This window comes from Pipistrellus kuhlii, unplaced genomic scaffold, assembly GCF_014108245.1.
Source record: "Pipistrellus kuhlii isolate mPipKuh1 unplaced genomic scaffold, mPipKuh1.p scaffold_m20_p_7, whole genome shotgun sequence".
NCBI classification, from domain to species: domain Eukaryota; kingdom Metazoa; phylum Chordata; class Mammalia; order Chiroptera; family Vespertilionidae; genus Pipistrellus; species Pipistrellus kuhlii.
In genome coordinates this window covers 21,496,578-21,517,272 of record NW_023425573.1, presented here as the reverse complement: position 1 = coordinate 21,517,272, position 20,695 = coordinate 21,496,578, and the positions used below count along the sequence as shown (strand labels likewise).

At 35.5% G+C, this 20,695-nt stretch overlaps 1 protein-coding gene across 1 annotated transcript in view; it reads right to left on the bottom strand.

Moving 5' to 3' along the window:
- NYAP2 (neuronal tyrosine-phosphorylated phosphoinositide-3-kinase adaptor 2) overlaps window positions 1-17,855 on the bottom strand; it is a 194,451-nt gene extending 176,596 nt beyond the window's left edge. Inside the window, exons 1-2 of the mRNA XM_045575473.1 lie at window positions 17,206-17,855; window positions 9,939-10,176 (exon numbers count right to left, since the gene is read on the bottom strand). Coding sequence (XP_045431429.1) covers window positions 9,939-10,159 — 221 coding nt within the window. The 5' untranslated portion in view covers window positions 10,160-10,176; window positions 17,206-17,855. The remainder of the gene's footprint in view (window positions 1-9,938; window positions 10,177-17,205) is intronic.
- Between the last annotated feature and the right edge of the window lie 2,840 nt (window positions 17,856-20,695).

Here is a 20,695-nt window from a genome sequence, read left to right as displayed (position 1 = left end):
GTTGGCTAGTCCATAGTTGACCCACATGTTGCACCATTTTCTTCTCTTAATGCAACAAAATGCATGTTATTTCTAATTGACAAATGATTAAGCTTAACTTTAAAAATTAAGGCACATTTTATGGGTCTCACTAAAGCTAAGAAGTAAAAGAAACTGATCCTACCTTTTGCCCATACTCCAGGATTCTCCTATCACTCACTTACACTTCCCTGTACCCCCACAAATACTGTTCCTCCCAATTTCCATTTCATTATTTGGTAATAATCTACAGGGTTTTTTGAACACGCAAGTACAAATAAGATGTCCAATGTGTATCAATTAGAAAATGATGTCTCCATCTTTGCAAAAAGACCGTAAGTGAATATTACCAATGCTAATAATTACATCTACCCATTGTCAGAACATTTTAAAAAAATGTCAAGTGTTTTGTGGGCCTACATCTGTCCACATGATTCTCAGATTCCATGACTAAGACTGTTATCTTTGCCCTACACTGGGAAGTGTCTACAAGTGTGAATCGTGTAGCCTCTTAGAATTAAGATCACTGACTCTACTAGCTGGGCACAGAGGCAGAGACCTCCAGGCACTTGTTCATTTGATATGATTAATCTATTATACATGCTTCCCCCACTCTGGATAAACATTTATTTAAAAATATTTCTCCAATCTTAAATATGTGTGCATAACCTCTAGGGTCTTATTAAAGTGTTTCACATTTCTATAAAATTATTCAATCTTATACCTACAAATTATCAAATACAAAACATAAAATTCTTACAAATCACAAAGCATTGGAAGCCTAAGAGACATCTCAGATGCTAAAATGTGCAAAACCTTTGTCACCAAAGCGCTCCTTCTGCTGTCTTTCCAATCTGTTATTACAATGCCATGCTTTTATCTTGCTCTCACACCTCACATCCAATCTTCCATCAAATTCTGTCATCTCTACCTTTAAAATGTCTCTCCAATTCCACCACACACCTCCCCATCCAGTGCTGCTGCTTTGGTCCATGCCATTGTCTTCCCTCTGAACCATCTACACTAATAAAAGAGAAAGATGCAAATTGACAGTATCTTTGCAATGCCCACCAGCCAATAAGAAGTGAGAATCCAAATTAACCCAACAAATATGGTGGGTTAATTTGCATACACAGGAGAGGCCAGGGGCAGGTGCGGGGGAGGGAGATGCTTATGTTGTCACCATGAGGATGATGCAGGCATTCCACACAACCCTAGCCACTCAGGGCCTCTGGGTAGTGTGGGAAGGTGGGGCCAGAGAAAAAAAGAGGCAGCTCCTGGGCTGGAGTGAGAAGGCAGGGCAGACAGCCAGGGAAAGGAAGGCCCATTCTTGCATGAATCTCCATGCATTGGGCTTCTGGTTGTTTTTATAACCTCACAACTGAAGTCTCTTGCCCTTGATGCACCACACAGCAACCAGAATGATCTGCCTTTTACTTATAGAAGTCATAATATAGCATTCTCCTCTCTAAACTGAGTGACTTCTCATCTCAGTTGAGTGACAGCCAGTGACTTGCATGACAAGAGCTGACCCCATTTTTTCTGACCTGATCTTCTAACCCTCTCTGCTCACTTTTTATCCCCAGCCACATGACCTTCTTGCATTTTCTCTAACATTCCAGGAATACTCCCACCTAGGACCTGTCCCCTAGACATTCCTCTTCCTGGACATTTGTCACCTGGACATCTGCATAGTCCTTTCATTGCTTACTTCAGGTCTTTACTCAAATGTCACATTCTCACTGAACCTTTTCTTCAGCAATCTATCAAAATTTAAACTTTCTCCCCACCCCGACTTCCATCCCTTAGTTTAGTTTTCTTCATAAAAACTCATCACATTTTTTCATAAAAACTCATCACATTATGACATGCTTGAATTATTTGTTTATTGTCTGTCTCCCTAACTCCACCCTCACCAGGTTGTAAATCCTATAAAGGCAAGCAAAATTATTTACTCTTTTGTTCACTGCTTTATTCCAAGTAACTACAATAATGCCTGATGTATAATAAATGGTGAATAAGTGTATAATAAAAAACTTTGTACAGAAACAAAATAGCTATACAACACCTATAAACCTCAGTCTAATAGAAAATTAAGAAGTCTCCTTGGTAATGCTTATCTTCATTGCTGAACCACTTAATTTCTTATTCAAAAGTCAGGATATGCTGAGTGGTACACTTAGGCTCCAATCAAAGACTAAAATGCAATTTACTAATTAAAGTAATGGATTTTAAATGCTGGCCTTTTTCTTTTTAAAGCATCTTCCTTGTACAGTTTATCCAAAGTGCTTTTCAATATAGAGTTATTTCCCCCCTGCTTCCTGGAAGACTGGTTATATTCATATTCTAGCATGGACATGAATATTCTGTCATTCATTTCCAAATATGAATGTTTTTAAGAATAACTCTCAACTAGAGACATGTGTTTTGAACAGAGATTCATTTTGGAAGAGAGCTTGTTGTTCCTTTTATCAATTCATGATTAAAATTAATTTCAAGGTGACCCACAAATTTAGGATGACGATATTTTCTTCAGGCTACCTCAAAGTTGGACTGAGACCTTGGAGCTATTTCATTAGCATGCTCAGTCTCTACTCTAGCAGCTTCATTTGTTACATTAGACATGTTCTCTGAGCCATACTGCATTTTTAGTAGTTAAAAAAATCCCCTGACTCATCATCGTCTTGCTCCATAATAATTCCTTTCCCTTATTGGTTTTTTTTTTTTTTAACATCTTTCAAAGCCCATGTTTAGTTAAAGATTGATAATATCTTCTGATAGCCTGCAGAGTATAAGAAACAGCCCTAGATTGAAAACTATAGCTCAATTGATTTATAACCATCTCTAAATATTTAACACTACTTCTAAAAGAAACATTACCTTACATTTTCCAATGGGCTTCTTTTCAATCATTCACATTGTCAGATGTTGGGATGTTTAGAATGTCCATTCTTTGCTGCGATTTCCTCAGCATAGAAAGAGCTTAATTCTGATGCTGACTGACAGCCCATATGGGGTTATGTTCTGAAAAGCCCCTCCTCTTGCCAACATCTGTCTATTTCAGCTATGGAACAGAGCTTCTTAAAATGAAAAGGTCAATGCTAGGTCCTGGATGTAGTTAAAGTGGAAACAACCAGAAGTATAAACGGCTCTCAGAAAAGCTCCATTAAAAGAAGCAGGAGCCTTACCATAACCTGAGTCATTGAAGGTCCCTCCACAGGTGGCCTCTACTTTGTCCTGGCAGGTGACGGGATGAAAATCCTAAAATCACCCCTATTCCAAATATAGACGCAATGGGAATTGTCAATAGATTAAAGCTAGTTTGTATTAAATATCTTAGCACTGAAGTGACCCTTACTGAAAACAATAGGCCAGGGGACAGGCTTCGTTTTGATTTACAAGGTGAAATGGCACAACCACCAAAATGGACAAATGTCGTGTCCTCAGGCTTAGTGGAGAAAGTTAATATTTATGAGCATAAGTGGTGTCCTTAGATATATGCTCATTAATATTAACTTTCCCCACCAGCACTGGAAAAAATAGAACACTTAATAAATCAATTCATTTAGGATCAACCTGCTATATTTGGCTTCTGGCTTAATAAAGAGCAGTTAGTGAGGGATGGACAAAATAAGTTGTTGAATTATCTATTCTAATCATAAGGTTCTATGATTTAAAATCTCCCCATGCATTTGCTATCGCAACCAATATTATTCCAGTCCCTGGATATTTGTTTAGTTTGGAAAAAAAGAAAATTCAGATGCACAATTTTCACATAAAAACAAGCGAAGCAGCCTGTGGTCCTCTGAAATGACTAATAGAAAAGTGATTGGAATTAACCACAAACACAAGAGGAAGCTGAAATTAGAGAGGTTTGTTAAAATAGTGTTTGCTGTTTAATCTCGCCCACTTTTCAGCACAATAACCTTGTTTTCTCTGCCTAAGCACTGAGTCCTACAGCAAAATTAGGTCAGAAATTCACATCAGATCAGATCAGCTGATTCATTCCAGCAAGACCCTGACAAGCAGCAGATTTGAGTTTAGATCTACATAGAAGTATGGTTGAGGGCTTTCAGGGTTTGTTTCCTGTGCTCTAAACACAGGAACTATAGCTAGCTGTAGTGTGTTGACCAAGTTGTGTTTCTGAATGCTGGTTCATTTAACTGTCCTCACTTAACCATGTGAGGTGTGCTTCACCATCTCTTTTGACATACAAATAGGGTGTTTCATTTTTCTACATGCCTCCAATTAACACAAATCCAATGAGATTATCTATTTGTGACCAAAGTAGCTATTCATGCTGTACTGAATGGATACATCTAAAATGCACTTGAATAAGTGTTTTTCTTTCCATAAATTCTCTGCAACAAGTCATGAGTATGTTCCAGAAGTTATCACTATCTAAAGAGGATTTATACCACTGGTAATATGTCTTTCAGTCGAGCTCTTTGTAACTGTGCTTTTGAGTAATCACTTAAAATATTAACCAATTCAAAACCTTGGTCATAACCATCGACTTTTTAGGTAGCAATGTTTTAATAAAGGATAAGCAAGCCCTTTCTTTATTTTTGTTTACTTCTTTTTCTCTGTGGTCTGACCAATGGACTCTAGTCATCCTTTGTTTCTCTTTGGATAAAGGAAGTACTGAAACCTTCTAATATAAATAGCTTCAAAGTATCCATACTAATAGGCAAGTGCATGTATATTTAAAGGAGCTGTAAGTAATCTAATTCCATTTCTGACTGTCACTTTTAAAGAGAAAATATAACCTCATATAGATCCCTTGAGGGAATCCACAGGGAATAGAGACATTCCTAATCAGCCTAAGTAGTCCTTTGTGTCAGAACCACTTTGCTGAAGTCAGGAGCTGTCTTCCAGACTGGCAATGTTTGGGAGAATTTCACTAATGTAGCATTTGTTTCATTAGAAAAATTAAATGCAACCCCTCCCTATATTAGAAAACATACTCACAAAGACATGTACTGGGAACAAATCTTATAGCTATTTTTAAGGAATATTTTTTGTATTTATATTACCTTTTTATTTTTAAATAAATTTTTATTTTATTTTCAGAAAGAAAGGAAGAGGTTGAGAGAAATAGAAACATTAGTGATGAGAGAGAATCATTGATCGGCTGTCTCCTGCACACCCTCTACTGGGTGTTCAGTCTGCAACCCGGGCATGTGCCCTGACCAAGAATCAAACCATGACCTGGTTCATAGGTTGATGCTCAACCACTGAACCACACTGGCTAGGCTCCGTATTTTAATTTTTTTTTTTAATTTATTGGGGTTGACGTTGATTAATAAAGTTGAGAAAATCTTTTCTACCTCCCTCCAGCCCTCTTTCCCTTTGGTAACCACCCTATAGTTTTTAAGATACTGTGGCACATGGTAAAATGAAATGGTGAAGAGATTGGTTTCAAAATCCAGAAAGACAATTTACTTTAAAGGAAACCACAAACTTAAACATGTTTTGGCATACCAGATGGTCTTATGCCAGATGGTCTTTTGCTTGCCCATCCTCCTCAGTGAACATCCTTATTTGATAGTGTAAACAAGGTGTTACCTGTAAATAGTGAACCTCTACACCAGGCCTTATGTTCTGCCTTACAGGTTGTTTGTGGCCAGTCTCTGTTCTCATTGGCCAGTTGCTTCCTTTTTAACAGCTGGTACTTGTGCTGAGTTAATGGTTCAATATACCCATCATTCTTTTTTTTTTAAACATCCCTTTTCACCCAGACACATCCAACAAACCAGGGTTTTGTAACCCATCTCAAAGAAGCTCACTTGTTTAAAGCTGTACGTTATGTGTATTTGGGTTTTTTTTTATAGACTTCTTAATAAAAAGTAATCTCATTTAACAGTGCCTGCACAAAACCATTCAGATTTAAAATAGCAGAAATGATGAGCTATTGAAACAAGTTTTTATTCTTCATTAACTTTTCTCTTTTAAGCCTTTCTCACCAATTTTTATTTGGAGTGGTTAAGAAAAGCACTAAGAGTATCTTCTTATTTATTTAGAATTTTTCACCCACAAGACTTTTTGGTAAAATCTCATGTGAGAAGTGAAAATAAAGAAACAAGACAGTTCATACTGACATGTGGCTCAAATTTATTCAAAAATAAGGAGCTGGACTTAGAAAGCCTATGTGACTTAGAACACTGAGAAAGTGATGAAGATATTATTTTTTAAATATATTTTTTCATTAATTTCAGAAGTGGAGGAGAGAAAGATAGAAACATCAATGATGAGAGAGAATCATTGATTGGGTGCCTCCTGCATGCACACCACTGGAGATCGAGCCAGCAAACCAGTCATGTGCCCTTAACCAGAATTCAAAACTGGGACCCCTTAGTCGCAGGCCTATACTCTATCTATCCACTGAGCCAAACAGGCTACGGCAGAATATTCTTTTTCTAAGAGCTCAGTGTTCTAAGCTTCTCAGCTTCAGCACAAAAGGCATTTCAGTACATATGTGATCCAGAAGGTCAATCATACGAAATCCTATTTCCATTTTTTAAGCAATCCTTGGCAGTCTGCACATTTCTGAAATTGCAACTGGCATATTTCACAGAGTATTATCATCAATGCCTTTTCAAGGTCAAACATGCCTATCCTTACATTTCCAGCATTTGTATTCTATATATTAAATCATAATATAGAAAGAAGGCATTTGCAGGCATGATAAAGAATTGTAATTGATTAGACTGTGTTCATTAATGTCACATTAAATTTCCTCTACAACTTGACATAAATTGCATGTTAAAAATATTAAAATACCTGTGGAATTTAAATGAAGGCATCTGCTTCTGTTGTCATCCCTAAAACCCTAAAATGCTTTTTATGGGGTTTTAAAAAGTATTCAAAATAAATTTCTTATTGGGAATGTTGAAGCAATTCTAAAAATATACTGTGAAAATTTCTATAATATAAAGATGGTTATATGTTTTAACATATTATTATATGCCAGGAATCCAGGATACTGGTCACCATGTGAACAAAATTAAATTGAATTTGGACATTGCAATGGCTACTGAGATGGGACAACTTGAGTACATACAGCCAGACCTGTTATAAAACATGCACTTTAGTCTTTTTCTCCTGTCCAATCACCAAACATTTGGCTCCTTTGTCATTTTTCTCTGCAACCCCTCCCATAACGATTATTCCAGAGACTGCTATGTCCCCATGCTGAACATGGGTTCTGCCTTTGAAAAATAAAAACATTTAAGAAGTCTCCACAATTTACAACGCTTTCCTAGTATAATTTCCCTTCCAAAGATATTTGCACTTTGAATCAGGCTTCCAGAAAAATGTTTGAGGGAGATTCTAGGAAACTATGGGAAGAAGTATTGATAGCAACACACATACAGCATCCTCCAATTCCAGGCACATATAACAAGTATGAGTACAATAATAAAATGGTGTTTGGTGTATGATGAACCAGGTGTGGGGCCTTTTTATGCAGAGTTACTCACTCATGTATTCATCATGTATTATGCTATCCCTTCTCCCACATGGCCAAATAGCCTATACTTCTATCTGAGATACTATAGATCCCATCCTTTCCCAGCTTACTCAGACATAATTACAATAATTTTCCTTTCCTCTCATAAATATTTTGCATGTCCCTTTCTATTGCCATATTAATATTTTCAATAAGCTGTTTTTCTTCTCTTGTTAAAGAAAAAACACTAGAAAAATTAGCTTGCACCATAAAATACACTTCCCTCTTCAACTACCCTTCATGTTTTTTTAAATATCAATATTTTAACTCAGTCTTCAAGGTAGTTCTTTATATTTTGTTTCAATTTCTTTCTTCCCACTTTTTTATGAACACAATCCCAGTATGCTTGTCCCCCCAACCCTCCAAAGAAATTGCTCCACTCAACAACACCAATGTGGTAAATGGCAGTGGTCAGTTACCATCAGGCTTCAACATATTTGGTCTATCTGTTACATAACACACACACACACACACACACACACACACACACACACACACACACACACAGACTCTCTCTCTCTCTCTCTCCTTCAATCAATTTTGTCATTTTACTCAGAAATGTCACTCCTTTGTGGTTCTTCTCCTCTCCACTGGCTCTTCTTACTGGATTCTTTTACTGTTCCTTTCAAGTAAGCAGTTAAGTGGGCCAAGGAACAAATCCTATTGTCTTTATCCTTAGGTATTCTCAACTAGGCTCATGCTTGTTAACTCTTTAGAATATGATGCTTATACACCAGTTTTGATCTTCACCATGAATCTTGGATTCCAACTGCCTATTCAGAATTCTTCATTTGGATATCTAAAAAGGCTTACAAATTTGGCTTGCCAAAACTGAGCTCCTATTTCTCCACCATTTAACCCAAATTTATTCCTCTTCTAGTTTTGATTATTTTATTAAGTGGAAACATCATTCTTCTAATTGTTCAGGGAGGAAAAAAAGCACAATCTAGCAAAGTCAAAAAAACAAACTTGAGAACCATCTTTAATTCCTTTCTCTTCATGAACACCTACATCTCATCAATTAGAAAATTCTGATGATGCTCATAATTTGATCATTTTATGCCACCTAGCCCAAACCATCATCATTTCTCACCCAAATTATTTCAAAGGCATTCTCTTTGGATTTCTTCCATTCACCTATGCCCCACCCATCTATTCAAAGCAAGGAAAACAATAATCCTTAAAAAACATTTAATTAGGTCATGTTACACCTCTGCTAAACATGTCTGTGAATGTTTTTCTCCTTCAAAATAAAACATAAGAGTTTATAAGGCCACATTAGCTGGCCCACTACCAGTCTGAACTTATATCCTTCCAATTTTGTGTTGGCCCATACATGATAACTTGTCCCCTTCACTCTGCTTAGAATTCTCTTCCAACAGCTAGTTATTTGTAATTAAATAATCAAAGCGATACATTCTTACCTGACTTCTTTCTAAGCATGAACAGTTCCTTAAAATAATATTTTATTTTCCTTACTATCATAATGTTCACAGAGAGTAAGTAAAAGCATTAATGCTAAATTTGATTTTTTTTTAAATCCATCAACATCAAAAGAGCTTAACTATTATGATATAGTTATTCAGCTAATAGATATGGATTAATTATCTAAATTCTGCATCTATGCACTTAGTAAGTGGTCTCCATTGAAGAAATAGAACTCCATCAAACACATACCTCTACATGTACCCCTTAAATACATACACACACACACACACACAGTAATATTCTTTTGAAAAATGAAAAGATGTTTATATTTCTTTTGGTCTCAGTGCCCCAGGAAACTTAGCCTAACTTTGAAAGCTGCAATCTAGGACTCCCTGACTTTTAGCTGGTAGGTTTTGAAGCACAAAAGTCATTTTGTTTGAACAATCCTTAGATATTTGGTACCAAGTGAGAGCTATAATAATCCTAAAATTATATACAGAATGCACACATTGAGTGTTTCACTGGTCTTCAGAGGCTCACCTAATTCTAAATAATGATGAGGTTTTTTTTATCATCTAGAGATAAGATGAGCTTTATCATAAGGTAAGAACTATAAACAAAACCCATTAAAGGTGAGAATTGTCATCAAGCATTAACTATTGAAGTGTTGTGGGTTCTCTTAGGCTTTAATCAAGAGACTGCTCAGTATGAACTTTTATTTATAGGAAACTGAATTATTTCCCCATCCCATCTGCGTCTCCACAAGCACACATTCAAGTTAATAACTTTTGGTAACTAAGATGAGGCTCTGTAAGTAGAATGAATTATGCTTTTGTCATAGCTGAGGAGCCATTTTCACTTTGTCTCATAGAATCTGCCTTTGACAGTCCCTTTCTCAACCAGGTGATGAAATCACAGCCTGTATACAACTCACAGATTTTCTCATGTGTGTAAAACTCAAAACACTTTTATTTATATTTACCGTTTTATTGCTTCCTCTTGTCTTCGTCGTTTTTCATTCTTTTCTTTCAAGTAGGCCATGTTTGTTTCATTCCTCAAGCGATCATTCTCTCGAGCGATGTCCGATGCATTCTGAATAACCAAGCCATCGTAGGCCTTCATCCCCATATCCTCAATATACTGGAGAAATGTGTCCAAAGGGTCTTCCTCAGGATTAGAATTCATCATCTTGGAAGATCTCATGTAAAAAGGAACACTCCCTGCAGCATGAGAAGACATGGGTCACAAGGTTCTGTTAATTGTCTTTAATATCATGTCAGCCCCAAACACCAATGATTATGGTAGAATCAATTTGGAGACAATTATTCATTAGAAAGTATAAATTATCAGAATATTTTACATAAATATGAGATGAATGTTGCCTGAGTAGCAAACAGTTCCTCAAAGCAACCAAATTAGCAGGAAAAACAACAAAAATTTTTTCACTGAAAGGTAACATAAGGCTGCATATATAATGAAGTACCTGAAGATAAACATTTGGTTTATGTAATTAGAGTCATATTTTTGTTTCACAAAAATGTGTTCGTATACCAACAAGACATAGATGAACAAAGCTTCATTTATTTCTGAGCACTGTAAAGACTTTTCTGTTCAGTTTCAAATAAAATTATATAATTATTTGGAAGAAACATTTTTATCATATGTGTTTTCCTTACATTTTAAATTAAGTTTACTTGAATCTGAAGTATTCAAGCAAAATATAGAAGTCAACAAGGATATACACATTTCTAATGTAATTTGTCTTGGCGATAATTCCTTTGATGCTCATTATTTTTCAAAATGGTTCTCTATGATGGCCTGACACCATAACTCAAATATCACAGATCACGAGGCCCATGATAATCCCCGTCTGGAAAATTCAAGCAGTGACAACTGTGATTATCATCTCTATATGAAAGTTTAAAAACCTCAGCCACAGAAAGGATTACTGAAAACCAAAATCAAAACAACATAGGACTTTGAACCAATATGCTGTATATTACTCTTAGTTATAAAGTGATAGAAATAAGCTCTCCTACCACTTGCTAATGTGAAGACTAAGAGACGTGATGGCTGTAAAGAATTTAGCATAGAGTTCAACAATAATGTTAGCTAATTTTATTCTAATAGAAGTGTAGGAGGAAGATTGGCAGCAATAGCAATTTCAAATGTATGTATAAGTATAGATGAATGAGTAGGTGGCTGACCAGCATGCTATGCAAATCATCATGCCTTTAAGATAAGGTATCCAATGAATCACAGAAATCAATAAAGCCAGGAAATAGGGAAATTATGCTTTAATCAATCAAAAACTGATCTTAAGTTTAATTAATTACATACAAGGTAAGTATTTTACCTTTTTAGCTTAATAAAGCTTAATGGCCTCAATTGCATATTCGTTGTAGTATAGGAAATTGGTGTCATTGAGTCAGATTAAAAAATCTAAAGCAAAAATCAATTAACAGGGGAAAAAAGTTGGCCATTTAAAAATTATATATTACCTTTATATCTTCTTTACTTTCTTCAAAAGGCTCCAAAGTATTTGTAAAACATCAGCCCAATTATTTAATGCTGAAGTCATAGACTTTTATGTCCGCCATTACAAATCATTTTTATTCTGATTTTTTTAGAAGTACAATCATGTTCCATAACCTGGATTGTAGCTATGGAAACTTCACTTCTTATCACAGTTTATTAGCATTTTAGCTGCCAGTCAATCCATATGTTATTTGAAACTCACATTGAATTTAAGGATATAGTCCCCAATTTTTATGAAATTGTCAAATCTAGAGAATAGAAGAACTATTGGTTGATTCGTGATTTTTTATGTTAAGTTTTATTATGTTTGAGTTGATTTTAAGCCATAGTGGGCTGGTGAATGAAGTGGTCTTTTAATTCCAACTAGCTAACATAATTATATTTTAATATCAGTCCATCAGATTAAATGCTTAAATGGTGGACACACAGAATAATAGAAAATTACTACTACAAATGATTGCAATTTTTAGGGGAAAATACAAGAACAAGATTCTCAGGGAGTTAAAGCATAGCCATTATTGAAAATTCACTTCTACCAAGGACTTCAGCATGGGTGTGCCTGGATAAAAAAAGATGTGCATAACTGTATGGTAATTAAGTCTACTATAGTTAAGCAAACCAAGTCAGTATTACAAGGATGGTAGAAATAATGCCTTCAGGGTAAAAGATGATCACTCCCACGCTGCCCTCGAGCAAAATTATATATTTCCCATTGTGTAAGGCATTATCCAGAGGTTTTTATTATTTCCCTTAAATTTTCTTCACAATGCAAATGACAGCAGTGATTCTTTATACAGTTTATATATAATATACCAAATATTAACAGGGTTAATTGTGTACCTCTGAAAATTAGTTATCTTCCTAAGTGGCCTTTCAAATTGGCTAGAGTTTAAATTATGTTTATCTTGAGAAAATTTAGATAATAGTATCATGAAATATTTATATTATAGAAAGTTGTATTATGAGAATTTTTTAATTGAGATGAACATTTGGGGAATGAAAATCAAACCATAAAATCTAGTAAAACTTTAATGAAAATTGAATCAATGTTTGTGAGAAGGCTTTAAATGTTTCCATAGGTTCCATTGGGATATCCTTATCTATATTTTATGTCCCACATGTATATGTTCTATATAGTTTGATTACAGCTCTAGGCTCAGCATTGAAAAGCATAGTGATAGTTTTATAGAAAAAAAAATAAAGAAATGGTTAATTCAATAAAATGTAAAATGTTTGGTGTTTTTAATATAACCTAGTTACAGATATGCATATGGAAGCCGTGAAAGGCCTTAGCTGATTTGCTCATTAACCAAACACATGTAGACAGACCACTTATCCATTCTGACCCATTTTCCACATCAAGAAAATAAGATTCTGGGGGCACTTGAACCACAAAACTCATCCCATCTTTTAGACATTTAACCTCCATCTTTTCAAGTTAAAAGGTGTTTCTCATGTCTTTGAACTCTGAATGAGTATATTCATGGCTTCACTAAAGAAAAGTGAACTATATGTTAAGTATTTACCTCATTACAACTTCTACAATTACCCTGAAGTGAGAACCCAACAGACAAGTAGGTTCATAAATCTGTTTATCTTTTAAAAAGTTATATTTATGGCCAAGATAGATATTAAATAAGGTATGTTGTCTTTATCACTAAAAACTTGGCTGCATTTTGACTGTTGGATATTAAATCAAGTTCATTTCTGGCTTTTGAATGAAAATCCTATGTACAAGTATTTTATGAGGTGTGACTTGGGCATCTAACTCCTCAAGTCAGCAACTTAGAAAACCATATTTAAAAAGCAAATGGACCCCTTTCTTCAGATAGCATCTTTAGATATATCACAATTATTCAGTCAGTCAATCAATCAATCAACCTACCATACTAGGCCTCAAATTATTTCATGGGATATTTGTGACAACAGAGTGGGCGAGATTCAAGGAAAAGTCTTGAGCTTCTATATTCAGCCCTTCTATTTGAACTAGTACATGCCTGCAGCCAATACTGCTCACAACAAATTAGACATTTTAGCACCCCCTAGAGTACTGGTTGAAAGCTAACATCTGTAGTCATCATCCACAAGGCAGATACATTTTTTTTTTGGAATGTACAACATTGATTCAAATAGTATAAGATTTTTTTTGTGAGTGTGTTATTATTTTTTATAAGTTGTGGCCAATATTTAAAATGAGTGTCCAGGACTCTCCTGAGAAAGCACCTAAAATGGCAAAGATGAGAATTCCCATACAAATCACAGATAACTTCACATCTTCACTTTACTCTTTTTCTACTGCTATAGTTTGCATTTGTAAAATTACTTTTATTTAATTTCTGAATTACTGTATTTAGAATTACTGCCATTGTTCTAAAAGCTACAGATGTGGGCTTAAACACAACAGGGTGATTAATTGCTCAGCCTTATTTTATTTTATTCTTTCATTTTTTTATTTCCTGTTGACCACACCCTCCTTAAACAAAACTTTGTATAATATTGTGGCACATTCCAAAATTTGAAATGTCACTCTACTCAGCTAAGATATAACAATTTACATTGTTGGACTAAGGTTATATTAAAAACACTAAACATTTTACTTTTTATTGAATTAACCATTTCTTTATTTTTCTTTTCTATAAAACCATCACTATGCTTTTCAATGCTGAGCCTAGAGCTGTAATCAAACTATATAGAACATATACATGTGGAACATAAAATATACATAAGGATATCCAAATGGAACCTATGGAAACATTTTAAAAATCAGTTATTTTATTCTCTTTCTGTAACTACTATTTGCATCCAAGGGACTCAAGAAGCTAAGACTCTACATGATTTTGAGCATGAAAGAAAAAAAAATAAGGGAGCACATTTTTAAAAAGTCAGTGCATGCAAAAACGTAAAGATCATGCCTGTATATGGATTATTTCCTTTGTAGATTAAGGAATCACTTTTGTGTGGCCTCATTTTACCAAAACATATTCAGTGTGGCACTAACTGATGTCAAGATTGGCTTCCTCATAGAACAGAAGATGTTTTACTAGTTACAGGCTTTTGTTGAAGATGTCCAAAAAGGGTCAAATAAATATTAAGATTTTAAAGTATTTTTCTTTTTTCTCCTAAAATTTAAAACCAATTCCTCTATTAGTGTAATTTTATATATTTTGAGATCAACCACTCTGGCTCCATAAGGACAGGCTTAGAGAGCTGTGCACTATGGGCCATTCACCACCATTTACCAAGAGCAGGCTCCCAGTACACCAGTATCATCTGAGAATTGGTCCACTTGCCCCATGGGTGCTGGTTCTTTTTTTCTTTTTTCTTTTTTAACTATTTACTCAGAATTTCGGAAATGGGGTGGCTCTCTGTCTAAAACTTTGGTTTTCTAAGACAATAATTTATAAAATCGCCATTAACCCAGTCATGTTTCACATCCACCAAGAGGGAGAAAAACCACCTGCTTTGGGAGAGAACTGCTCTCCAATTCTTTGAATTCTATGAAAAGCTTCTTAAATTTAAGAGCACAATGAATCCTATAAGTTAATATGATAGCTAAAATAAGGTGAAGTTTATTTTGTGCTATTATTATAATGCTATTATGTTTTATTACAAAAACAAGATACATACAAGAAATAAATTTCCTGGTAGAAAGCCTAGACATTTTACTTTCATTTCACATTTATGTGTTATATTTTATTGGCACAAGATAAAGTTTTCTGGTCTCCACCTCTTAGTTATTTCTGAAGTTTCCAAACCACACCTGTCTCAATGCTGTGAATAAGTTATTACAATTTGAGTTATTAAAATTTGATTTTCCCTCCCACTCTAACAACTGAATCTTCTTTGAGATAAAGAATCCTACTTTGCCCAATAGTGAAAATTTATCCAAATAAAAGTTTTCAAAGGCAATTTTGAATGTATCTTTTGTTCATTAGGAGATAAAGACCTTTACAATTTTTGCATACACTCAAACCAACTTAAAAACACATTGTGAAAATATAAGTGTTTAAATAATCAGGATACATATACATATGTAAGTATGTATGCAAATGAATTTCTAAAATTTGCTGACTCCACATAAGAAAAAAAATCAACAGACTAGATTGCCTGCTTATAATCTATAACCATGCAAACCATGTCAAAATTGTTTTTCTGCTCCAATCTTATAATCTGTCAAAATTATGTCTTGTAATTCCATTTTGACTGTGCTTGAAATCCTACCGTCAACCCCACAAACTGTCACACTCATTTTCTCATTCTCACTGTCATCAAAATGCAGCTGTTCTGCCCACAATGGGAAATGTTAGAGTTAAAACCAAGAGAGCTTGTGGAAGTAACTACAAAGACACTGACTGCTTTTTTTTTTCTCAGAAAGCTGATTCTTTGTAGTGAGTTTTTCACCACTGTCTCCCTTCCCAAAATGAGTAAAATAAGCATAGATGACGTTAATGCAGGAGCATCATAAATTGGAAATTCCTCCAGGTTGTCATGGTGCAACTTGCTCATCATTTGAAGATTGCACATTTACAGGAATAGTAAGTATTCTTATGAAATGTCAATGGCCAAGACACTTTCTTGAGACTTCAGCCAAATGTTTCCAGATGCATGCAAGGCAGTTTTTGCAAAGTAGACATAGTCAGTATAATAAATTGCTCACTGGAGCTACAATGCACATCATCTAATTGAATTGGGAGTCTATGACTAATTTGTTGTTTCAAACAATAGCCAGTTTCCTGGTGTATAGGATCTCCACATATCCCCCTCTAAACTTTGCAGAGGTTTCAAGTCCTTGGGCTTCTCTATAGTTCCTTGTGAAGTTGTAATATTTTTTTCTCAGGTCTGTTCTCATTAATTTTCAAAAGTGTCAATTTCCTTCACAGAGTTCCCTTCTTTACTGAGTTGGCAAACATATGTTGCACTTTCCACATAAAAATAAAATAATTTCAGCATGGGAAGCTCACATGTCCTCATATTAATTTGCTTACCACTTGGCAATATAGAAAACAAACTAGAGCATTGTATTCATGTTCACTCTTGTTCTATGGTTATTATTCCACACCACTTGGTTATTAATTTTTGCATCTTAAAGTGACCAAAACTACATTGAGTAAACTCTCCAATTGGATTTCCTTATTTCTGACCTATATTTAAAAAGAAAAATCCAGCCCTATGGTAGCAGAGCAACTTTAAATGTTTCTCAAAAACATTTATGTCTAATCAGTTAGGAAAAAACAGTTTCAACTTTAGTGTATGTCTAATAGTTTATCTAATTTTTACTTGGTACAGTGTCTTTTTGAGAACATAAATTTGGGCTGACACAAATATGCTAAGAGACCATTGTAAAACATTTATGAAAAGGAATAGCAGATAAATAGCCAGCATGCACATGTGAATGCCAATTAATACCTTTGAAAATATTTTCCATGCTTTTAATAATTCAACATGGCTTATTTTACCAACGAAAATCTAGTTTAACCATTTCTGTGGTAATGTAACTAAGTGGGAAAGAGGATACAGAATAACCCCTGGCTCATTAAAGCTCTGAATGCCTTTGCTGTGGCTTTATTTCTGCTCCACCTAATAAGACATGCAAACTTCAGCAGTAAGTATCCCCAGCTAAAACCCATCCCATTTCATAACCAGATTGCTTGGTGTATTCAGGACTGGATTCAATTAGCATGCTTAGAGAATCTGAAAAATGAGATACATACCAAAATGTAAGTCCCCAGGGAGAGTTAAGTGCAATAATCAGGAGGTGACTTGTGTCTGTCAGAGCCCTCTCGCACGGCGGATGTCAGGGCAGCTCTGGAGGAGTAATCCAGCACCATAGGAAAAAGACTTGTAGTTCAGCTCAGTTTTTCTTCATTTAAAGTGCATTGTATCTGGATGGGGAAAGTGTCCACTGCCAGATTCTTCATCACTAGAGATCAGAGCATTCTTGAGGTTCTTCCTACCAGATAAAAATGGCCTTCAAAGTTTTCTAGGAAGATATGGTAGCAGAAGACAGGTGTTTGCTTCCTTAAATCGACATTCAGAGGAAAGAGGGCATAGCTAATGGGTGGGGATGAACACACAGCCCATCTCCTTCCAGGTCCAGCAGGGAAGAAACTGAATGATTTTACCCACTTTGCTACACAGATGATTACAAGACTCGAAGCAATCACCCAGGCTGGCTAAGGTGTCTCATTTGATTATATTCTGTGAAGACAAAAATAAATAAAAACAAAAAATCAGCCACATCCTCTCTAAATGTCGCCTTTCAGCCAAAAAGATGCTCTTTCTCATTGCCACTTACATACAGAAGGTTTGGAGCAGCCTAGCTTGTGGCAAGGTCCCTCCCCCGTGACAACCAGCTCTCTCATTCTCTCTCTCTCTTTCCTCCTCCCCTCCCTCCCTGCCCTGACTCCCTCCCTTCCTGCTTCTCTCTCTCTCTCTCCTCTCCAGCTGCCTTAGTCTGTTGATGCTGCTGCTGATTAATCAGGGATTCTGAAACAAAGAACCTACCTTCTGAAATAAGCAGTAATCTTTCTTCTCTGTTTCTGCAATCGGTCTGCATTGAACGGCAAAGCTGCCAGCCTTCTAGCACCCTGGATAGTTCCTGCTCGCTAGGCCCATTGGAAAAGGGTGAAGAAGCGACTGGAGAAATGACAAGAAACCCGAAAGCAGCACCTTTCTACTTTGGATTTCAGCTCCCCGGGGCCTACCCGCCTCATTAAAGAACTCACATCTAGGCAACAGGACCTCTCTCTTATCTGTCTGAGCTGAAGTGTGGTTAGTAAATAATAAAATGAAAGGAGGATAAAGAAACCCCTTCATTTATATCCACTGCAACACTAGAAATCTATAAAAAATAAATGTTTCTTTTTTACTACAGGCGGTGTTTATAAGCTTTTCACTCCGGGCATGGCTAATGAAAATGGGTAACAACTTAAATGGAGCATCCAGATCTGTTTGAGACCCTTATTTGTTATCAATTTTGCCTCCACCCGCCCTGCGCAGCCCAGCCAGGCACACAATTACTGCTGACGTACTTCAGGCTGCTGCTTGGGGAAAGAGGGGAGGAGCCTTTTAACCTCATCAAAACAGCTTCATGCCACCTGCTCCCATGGCATGAGAACAAAACTAGCCCACTTAGTAAGAATATGCACGGCTCACACGTATGACCAATAAAGGTCTCGCTTGGAGAGTGTGCTTTTTTTAAACAAAAATAAGATGTGATTTAGCTGTGGCAATGTGTGTCACTAACTCCTATAGACTCACAGTTTAAATTATTAACAGTCATCCTAGTCCCTACACCCCCTAAGGACTCTCCCCATTTTGTTCTTAATATCCTATTGACGATATATATATATATATATATATATATATATATATATATATATATATATATATATGTGTGTGTGTGTGTGTGTGTGTGTGTGTGTGTGTGTGCAACCTATATATGTACATATATTAAAAATATGTGTGTATGCACACACACACACACACACACACACATACACACACATAACAAGACCTTACCTGTTTTTGCTCAAAGTAAAAAGTGAAATAAAGTATAATATAGCTGTTTTAGTGTGCAGCTTGGTACTATGGTAAAAGTAACAATAAGCCTTACATTTCTGCTTAATATGGGTTAAATTATCAATTTTGAAAAAAACAAAATGAGCTTTTTATTCAATAGTGACCTGTAAATATTTTTCTGTCACATTTCTCTCTTAATAATTCTTATTGTACATTACCTTAAGTTACAAGCTGATTTTACCAAGGGTTATCCTAAACATCTAAATTCATCACTAATTTCTTAGGGGGGAAAATGTGTCATAAATGTAATTTTTCATGCATCAAGAGAACATAAAAAGAAAAACCATAAACTTAAGTTCACCTTATTGATTCTTAAATGCCATCTGGTACTTTACTATGATTTTGTGAATTTTATTTTTTTACTTGTTAGTATCTGGGTGAAAATAAAATAAATATAGGATTTTCCTGTAATGCTTTCAGTTTTCACATGTTCTAAAGTGCATTCCTAAAGTGAGCCACATGTGTCACTTAATTCCTGGTCCTCGTGCATCTACTTTTTGGTGGGGCCAGAACATCTGTGTAACGAACTCTGGAAGATTAGATAGATTAGATAAGAAGAAAGAGAAGTATAATTGGAAAAGACAACCATCTCTCTCTCTTCCTCTCTCTCTCTCTCTCTCTCTCTCTCTCTCTCTCTCTCTCTCTCTCTCTCTTTCTCTCTCTCTCTCTCTCTCCTCCCTCCTTCTCTTGCTCCTTCACACTGTCTCTCCACTTCTCTGTCTCCTAATAATTCTAAAAACTTAGCACATTTTATAAAAGCAAAGTGCCTGAAATACTACTTACAAACTATAATAGTAGTAGCCACCATACTGTGAACAAGAGGTTGAGTAATGTATTGTTATTTTTGGTAATGAAGTTGTCTTTTAGCACATGACCAAAAGCAGGGAAGATTCTTTTTTAAAAATTATTTTATTGTTTAAAGTATTATAAATAGTATTACATATATCTCCTTTATTTCCCCATTGACCTTGCCCCAGCCTCCACCACCCTCAGCACATGCGCTCACCACACCACCACCCCCAGTGTCTTGCATCCATTGCTTATATTTATATGCATGCATATAAGTCCTTCAGTTGATCTCTTACCCCACCCCAACCCTCCTCAGTCTTCCCACTGTAGTTTGACAGTGTTCGATGTACCTATTTTTTGTTCCTCTGTACCTATTTTTGTTCATCAGTTTATAACGCTCTTTAGGGAAGATTCTTTATGAGGAAATTACATGACAGTTTAGAAAATAAAAATGCTGTATCATGGCTGATAATTCTATCAGACTTGGAGGGCTATATTTTTGAACTATAGAACACTTGCATAGAAACTAATATAAAGCCTATTTCTACATATAAGAAAATTAATACCAAGAAAAGTATTCAGACTTGCTGCAGGCCTCACACTCATGGGCTTGGGCTGACTGTGCAGTCCTCATCTTTAGTCAACACAGTGGTTCTCAGTCACCTTGATTTCACTCACCAGGATAATTACAAATACTAAAGTGAGGAGAGACTAATATATGATTGCTAATTATAAAATTAAACTGTTTTTTTAACCATAAAAAATCCAAAAGTAAGGATTTTTATCCAAAAAGAGTCTGAAGAGCATTTTTATAATAAATATGTGGTCCTT